The sequence below is a fragment of the Acomys minous genome (assembly GCF_964271855.1).
Source record: "Acomys minous genome assembly, chromosome: 2".
Taxonomy (NCBI): Eukaryota; Metazoa; Chordata; class Mammalia; order Rodentia; family Muridae; genus Acomys; species Acomys minous.
In genome coordinates this window covers 40,576,652-40,584,968 of record NC_140484.1, presented here as the reverse complement: position 1 = coordinate 40,584,968, position 8,317 = coordinate 40,576,652, and the positions used below count along the sequence as shown (strand labels likewise).

The following is an 8,317-nucleotide window of genomic DNA, read 5'->3' as shown; positions in this document are numbered from 1 at the left end:
GTCTAGTCTCCAAAGTCACTTTTCACTTAGAGCAGATCCAGGGGACGGGGGAGTTTCTGGTGAAATGATTAATCGTCATTCAGTGGGGGAAAAGGACAACCCTGCCGCCAGAACCTGCAGGACCTCCTTCTTAAAGCCTCAGTTACAGCCTCCCTCTCCAGCACTCCTTCCTTATTCCCTGTGTGGGAAGAAAAGCACCAGGGGAGACAGTTTTCTTTTTTCTTCTTTTAATTTGTTCAGCATCGAAGGAGGGAAGGTCATAAACATTGATTGTCATTTACAGGAAACATTCAGAAATCATGTGTGCATTATCGGGGAATGCTAACAGTATTCAACTAATAATTTACAGGACATAAAATAAGGACAAACCCCATTACATTCTAAAGTAATATAAAACTCTTTTTTTTTAGTCGTTAGGGAGTGCTGCTTTAATCTATTATATTTATAATTAAAAATTTTCAATGCTTATTTCCTAAATGACTCAGGCTGCAGTTTTACTCACATACACAGAAATTAGGGTTTATATATTAAACAAGGGAGAGAGAGAGAGAGAGAGAGAGAGAGAGAGAGAGAGAGAGAGAGAGGGAGAGAGAGGAGAGATCAGAAAATTGTAGATTGAAAAACTACATATATCACTGGGTTTATTTGTAGTTTGCCTTTTGCCTCTACAGGCTGGTAAGAATACATGGTAAAAGCGTAACTCAGCTCCCCAAAAAAAAAAATCCGTGGTTGACTACAGGAGGCATTGCTCTTTTGAAAAAGTATACTTAGCTTTTCAGAATGAATGCTTTTATTTTACATACTCGTGGCAATGCAACGTCAGGGGCACTGCCAACAGTGGTGTGCATGCTAAGCAGGAGCAAGGCGCACCTTCCACACTGCTCCACCAGGTGCAGCCGGGGAGTGGGCGGGCACAGCCAAGCCCCAGACAGTCCGCGGCTTTACCCCTGCACCTTGTACTGTAGGCTGGAGCTACAGGAGAAGCATTAAACCTCAAAAGGTCGGAAGTATAAGAAAGTCATTTATCTCAATCCTAAAAGCAAGGAAGCATTGTCAGGGATTTCAAAAATATTGGAAAGTCTCATTTAACTAAATATCTTTTTTTTTTAAATTTTATAAAGCGATCATCATAAAATACTAGCCTTTTAAAGTCATATTTGGGATGCAGGAATAACCATCAGTTTCACTGGCCCTGCTCTTGCCTGTGTTGCTGTCGTCGCATCTCAGATTTTCCTACCTCTCAGTCTCTCCCCAACCCTTCCCCAGCTTCTTTACAACATTTATTTGGTGGAGGTCAGTTATGGCTTCAGCGAATGAGTGGTCTGACCTCAAGTTATCAATAAGAAATAAACATGTACAAAAATATTTTGTTCATCAGACAGCAGGGCTTGTTTTCCTTAAGCTATTCCTTGCAGAATAGGTTTGGACAGAGCCATTTTCTGTGAGGCAATGACAACTTCACTGAGACAGCAGTTTCTTTTTAAATGTGCCTTTTTCATATTGCTTACTTTAGATGGAGTTTGTAGGTCTTAGGCCAATTTTCAACATGGATTCTTTGGAGCAGTTGATTGATAGCCCTGTCCCTTTCTTAGTTGTATTACAAAAGAAGCATACACTTAACACTGATGACCCGTCCGGGTGCTAAAACCATTACAACCATTTCCCATTTAAAAAACCGAGAGGTACATAACACTCAGAAAGGAAGCAGGTACATATTTTTATCTTTGTTGTTTATCCCCCTCTAAAAAATTGTTACAAAGTCTTATGCTTAAACAGAGACATAGAAAAATCAGTGTATTCACTGTCTCCAGTTATTTACAGCAAAAATTACAGAGACAGCATACGTTGTATTAGACCTTCCACGAGCATATATTAAAAGTAATTACATTTGAAAAAATATTTTTATTTTTCCTCTACATTTCTACAATACAGACTGCTTTCTGTGGGTGTGGTTTTCATTCTTGGATGGGTCTTCATGGGATGAAGCAATTGGTGCTGTGCTTGGTTGTGGGGCTTGTGGCTTTCAGACATTCCTTTTGGAGTGCCTACCTATGGCTGGGCTGGTGACATGGGAGTGGTCCCCATTAGCCACAGCCAGAGCATAAGTGATATGAGCCTCATGCTGTCAACAGGGGTGCAGACACCTGCATTTCCCATGGTTGGGCTTGTTTAACTCCAGTAATCTTTGTGCTTTAGTTTTGCCTATGCAAAACACCACTGGCCTGGGCTCTCTGATCCACTGTAGGTTGTGCTTTGGTCATGCAGGAAGCAATGGCTGCTGTGACCAGTTCACCTTGGAGGAATTTCAGCAGCTTAGGAAAAAAGTGCACAGACAGTCCCACCTGCTGGGTAGGAACCAGTGACCTGTGACCTGCACTTCAGAACAAGGTGGTGAGGGGGTGAGGGTGGGGGGGGGGATGGGGGAGGAGGGGGAGGCTTTCTTGATGATAGAATACATTTTCCAGAAATGTACAACTAAGAGAAAGCGAGGAAGTGATTTGAAGCCATACATTTAAGGACACATAGACAGGCTCAAAAACATGAAAGTTACACACTTCTGACTTTCAAAAAACAAACAAACAAAAAAATGGGCAGGAAATCTAGATCCCTCTGGCTCTTCCACAGTGGAGCTTGGTGCGACACATGGAAGTGATTTTTTTTTTTTTTTTGTAAGCCATCATTCAACGGATTTGCCTTTATCTTTCCATTGCCACTTTGTTCGGGCCACCTGTCATTATATCTTTGAGTAGTGATAGGCAAATATAGCAACCAAATTAACGAGAAAGGCAAGGCCTCTCCTTTCTCCTTTCACCTTCTGTACCAGAAGCACAATAATGTCACCCTCTGTCAAATCTGGCCTGACTGGCTCTGACCAAACAGAGTTTTAGATGTGATTTTTTTTTTTATATCAACAAGAGGAGGCAAGCTGTCTGTCTATGGTTGTGTTTTACTCAGAGCTCTGTTTGTTTGGTCTCTGCTACCTTCAGAGTCAACTTTCATCATTTACACCTGAAGACAGCTTACAGAATCCAGAAGCACTGTCCGATGTGGCCTTGGCCGAATGGTAGCTGTCCTATTGTAGGCAGTGCATTTCCATGCCAGAGCTTACCACAGCTCTGCAACACTATTTGCATCCAGTCTTTGCCATTTGGGGGGGATTTTGAGTTTTTATCTGTTGATTTAAATAGGCAGGCACCTCCGGTTCTGAAGCATACTCCCCTCAAAAGGAAAGATGGGTATCAGCCTGTTTCCAAAAGACCCCAGGGCTTCCCACACCAGATCTTGCTTCTGGCTACACGTGCAGCAGCAGTTGCAAATAGAATGTTCAATGGGACTTCATCTAGATGGTGGGATTTCCATCCTCTTTACAAAGGGACTCTGTGGAAGTTTCCCTCTCCTTGCATACTTAAGAGCTATTGCTAGCCACCAAATGGTGCTGGACAGAGCGGAGACACTCTTGCTGGACTCTATTGCCCTTTGTGGTAATTTAATTAAAAACAAAAGTTAATACAGGGATAAAAAACAGGATAATAGTTTTGACAGTAGTCAAATGCTTTTCTGTTTCTGGAATAAACAGAAACTAAGGATGTGTAATGACATTGGCATTACTCATTTCTGGTGTTTGTGGGGGAAAAAAAACTAAGAGAATTTTAAGTTGTCCTTAGGATACAAGCATTATTTTAGAATTTGATCCCCTCCTGCATAGCATGATGGAGAGCCAGTGGGAGATGGGTATCCATCTGCAAGGCATCTTACAAATAGTTCAGCTTGACTGCTGCGAAATAACCTGCTCCATAAGGCAGGCATGATGGAAATGCACTGATGTCCTCTGATGTCTCTGGTTAGTGTTCAGTTGGGTACCATTTAGAGTCTCCGAGCTACTGCCAAAGGAATCTAATCACCTAAGACCATAGTATTCTCTGTCTTTTACTTGTAGGTCATTTAGTCCAGAGCCCTGAAGAAAGTATTAAGACAAAGAAAATGCAGAAAGTGTGTTTGGAAACTATATCTTGACTCTCAATGTCTAACTTGGGAATAAAAGAGCCCCAGAAAAAGCGACACAAAGATAGCACAAGTCACAGACAGCATGGCCATTTGTAACTGTCAACCATGATTTGAAATCTGTCATTTTCCCTCCAAAATTTGCCTTTCCTTCTCCAGACTACAGATGCGCTGCAGTTGTCATCTGCACAGCCTGTCAGCTCTGTCCACTGCCCGTTAGATCCCTGCATTTCCTTTGCTAAGGAGGTACACAGGAAACATGAATTAATTGGGAGATGAGTGGGGCAGCATTGTGGTTTGTTTCTTTGCCCACTTTAGAGAAGAAAATGAATATCTTTACTTGTGTAGCACTTTCAGGCAGGTCCAAAGAAGAAAAGGAAATTTCCTTCATTTTCTGACCCAGAGCCACGGTAGCGGGCTTGAAGCCTGTCAGAGAGGCACATTCACTTTAGGCCATTTACATTTTGTTCTCATCTTCCTGTTTTGCCCATCCCCCTTCTCGATGCATGTCTTTTTTTAAAAAAAATTTATTTAAATGAAGCATCCCTGAGCAGATTCAGTGCAACATCTGCATCAAGCAGTGATTGTCATCTTTGAGGCAGGAAGGAGACAACAGACCCCAGTCCCTTCCTCCAGTGTGTACCTCATCCTTGCACGTTTTGAACAATGGCCAGTTCTCAGGAGAAGGAACTGCATGCTCAGACTGTGTGTGGTAAAGAGAGTTTTTCTTGCTGAAATCTCATGTAGTCGCTGAGATGTTCAAAGGGCAGTGTTTAAAGGTTTTCTTAAACATTAAAACCATGACTTGATTCTCTTTTAAGGGAAAATTTGGCAACTGAAGCCAAAACTGGAGCTCTGCCCTCTGGACGGGGAAAGTGGGTGGAGCCTGTGCCGGTTACCACTGTTTGGTTTGGGTTCAGTTCCTAGCTCTGTTTTTTGTTGTTGTTGTTGTTATTGTTGTTCCTTTGCTTCAAAAGGTTCATGCTGTTCCAATGAACTGCTAGAACTGGTGGAAATGACACAATTCCAAAACTAGTCTCTCCTGAGGCAAATGTGGGCAACAATCTTTTTCCTACACACCACCCACGGGACAAAGGAAGAAAAAAAATAATTCTCAGCTACTTCATCAATTGAGCCGATGTAAATCCTCTAAGGTAAACTGAAGGCAACAAATGATTCCCTTTGCAGCAGAGTGGGACTCACAGGCTGACAATGGGAAACACTGGGCCAACAGAACAAGGAAAACAAAGTTTGACGTGAGTTCAGAGCTCAAAGGGGAACATCAAGTAGACACAGTAAGCACTGCCTATCACAAGCCAATCATAAAACATATATAGCATTTGGAAGTGGCTGGTTTAATTGAGTGCCTTCCATTACCCTGTTTTCCTAGCAATCAGTAGAGTAATCTTTCCATTAGAAGGAAATATGACTCTTGGAATTAATTCTTTATACAAAGAGCTGGCAGGAGTGACATTTACACCAAAAAGAACCGAGTCCCTGTAGCAGCATAACAAGCAGTCTACAGCTGTCTTCTCAGAACCAAAGGTAATTTGGTTCAATGTAGTTAAATTAATTGAATATAACAGTGGTTGAAAAAGAGAGTCATTATTTTAAAGCCTTTTTGTTTCCCCCCAATGGCTTGGAGTTCATCAATCATGAGGTGAGAGAAGCCCCTGTTTTCTGAAAGGAAAGACTAACACTACTGTTTTGACAAGCTCTGAGGCATTCTGAAGATCACTCTCAACCAAGAACTTTGGAAGAGCATAAGAGATTTAAAACAAACTAACAAACAACCTCCTCGCCCAACTAAGTTTCTACTGATGAAGTTTTTACAAAGAAGGAATGTGGTGTGTGTGTGTGTGTGTGTGTGTGTGTGTGTGTGTGTGTGTGTGTGTGTGCAAGGAGAAAGGACAGGTTTTTATAAGCTAGGGGCTTTTGGTGTCTTATGAACAAATATGTCTTCTAGCTGTTTCTGGGAAAGTCCTAGTTTGGACTAGACATACTAAAGGCCTAGGCATTCTAGAAACTGGGCAGGGGTTAGGGAGGGAATAAATGGCTTCAAGTTCATGCTTTTCCGGTGCTTAATATCAAAAAAGAGCGGGTGAGGAACCTGTGTAGATCATGCTTCCATTCCATACATTTCAGAGGCTAAAAAAATAACAAGTATGGATAGAGGATGTTATCTGAAACTGTGTAGGAAATAATTTTTGCACTGGGAAATATCAGTCCTATAACCAAAAGATTTATTTTTTCTAATCTTTTGATTTTTTTGTTATATTTTTATAACATAGCATTTTGAAGTGGAATAAATTGGAGGCCCCAGGCTTTAGCCTGTTTTCTCCTTTATTAACATGTTTTCTAACAAATTATCATGAGTGTTAATTTAATTAATTACCTCTTTACTTGATATGTTCTATTTCTTTCTGTTCTTTGGAAAAATGGATAGAAAATGTCTACTCAAAATGGTACAGGGAAGTTGTCTTACACTTCTAGTCATGTATTTCTAGAAACATTGATGGGGTCATAATCTATAAACTGATTTTTTTTGTTTGAATAAATAATAAGCACCAAAGTCAAGTTTCTTTCACCTGTTGAAATCCAAATCCAAAGGAAGGGAACCCCCAACATTTTGTATTCTGGTGAGAAACAGGAAATATCATTGTCTGTCTGCAGCCCACTCTGTAAAACAGGAAGTTGGCTTCAAATCTCTTTGCCCCACCCACAGTATGTGCTATCTTGATGGGGCTTTGACGTCATTGATAGACATGGAGCTTTTAGAAAGTAGTTAATACCGATTCCTTTGTAGACTTGCTTCTGAATGGGTACTATCCTGTTGTTATGTGTGGATGAAAACTCTGGCCAGAAAAGAAAACCCTGATTGTCTAACATAAAAGAAACATATAACAGAAAATAAATCACAGGAGAGAGCCTGACTGAACCTCCATTGCTAGTGGGCATGGTATTTTAAGCCACAGTGCATGAATACGTAATAGTCATATATAATACTCTTAAATATTATATATTCATTACATACATGCACAGCACTTTCCAAGACAGTTACAAATTTCTACATGCATCAACTATCTAAAAAACATAGAAATAGGTAAGCCTAGTCAGTGGAATTTTCTTAAATTATATTCGAACAATCAACAGGAAAAGTAACCATGTAAAGTACGGCTCTGTTCTTGTATATATCTACAATAAAATTCTATAAACAGTTGTCTCCAAAACATACCCGGATAAAATTAAAAAAAGATAACACCCAGTGTCCTATATTTGTATATTTATGATCATTTCAAAAACAAACGGACAAACAAACAAACAAAAGAGCCCCACTCAGGTGCGTATTTACATTCTTCAAACTGTAGCGGTGAAAAATAATTCTATTAAGTGCAGGACATTCCTAATGTTGCAGTAGTGACATTTTCCTTAAGTCTCCATGGACACATTGCTTTTGTCTTAATGGCGATGCATTCCATGACTCTGAGAGTTCTTGTCCCCTTCATTTGCAGACCGCAGAACAGTCAGGATTAAAGAGCTCCTTGTACAATGGAGGAAACAGTGTGTTCACTATGTCTGGATGAGATTGCTTAAATACCTGCAGCTTCTCCCCATGCAAGTTGCACACGGCTGTGATAGTTGGTATCTTGGCTATTAACTGTAGAACAGAGACAGAGGGAGACAAAGGGGGAAGCTCGTTAGTGGGCTGTCGTGTGAATTAGTGTTTTGGCGGGACCCAGATACGGATAAGTGGCTTTGGGAAAAGACGTTCAGAAAGAAAGGCGGCTCACTTTCAGCTTCCCTAGAAAAGAAAACAAAAACATATTCCTCAACCCGTCGTCTAAAGGGGGGAAAAAAAAATCAAGGGAAAGCCAGCAAGCTAGCAAGCCAGGAAGGCTAAGGCTCTGGGTTCATTGTTTGAAATGAAATACGCACAGGAGGTGTTCTTGTTTAGTGCCTGTGAGTGGGTGTTAAGCAGGCGAGTCGCTGGAAAATTCCTGCTTCTTAACAGTCAAGGACGGGACACTGTGACAGTGTGACTCCTATGTACTTTCTGTCTCAGTCTTTTCACTTGTAAAATAGGCTTGTTAATCCCTTCTCCCTTCTTCCCCTTCCTCCTTTCCCTCCCTCCCTCCTTCTCTTTCCCTCCCTCCCTCCCTCTCTCCTTCCCTTCCTTCCTTTCTATCCTTCCCTCCCACCCTCCCCATCCTTTCTTTCCTCCCTCTCCCCCCTCTGAGTCATGTGACCTCAGTAAGGTAACAGATGAAAGCATTGAGAAACAATTGTTACCTAACAGTATTACTACCCATCGCTT

The 8,317-nt window shown here is 41.2% G+C and overlaps 1 protein-coding gene across 1 annotated transcript in view; it reads right to left on the bottom strand.

Moving 5' to 3' along the window:
• Positions 1 to 210: 210 nt before the first annotated feature.
• RORB (RAR related orphan receptor B) overlaps positions 211 to 8,317 on the bottom strand; it is a 185,609-nt gene continuing 177,502 nt past the window's right edge. The window contains exon 10 of the mRNA XM_084773785.1: positions 211 to 7,660. Within this exon, the coding sequence (XP_084629911.1) occupies positions 7,505 to 7,660 (156 nt within the window). The 3' untranslated portion in view covers positions 211 to 7,504. The remainder of the gene's footprint in view (positions 7,661 to 8,317) is intronic.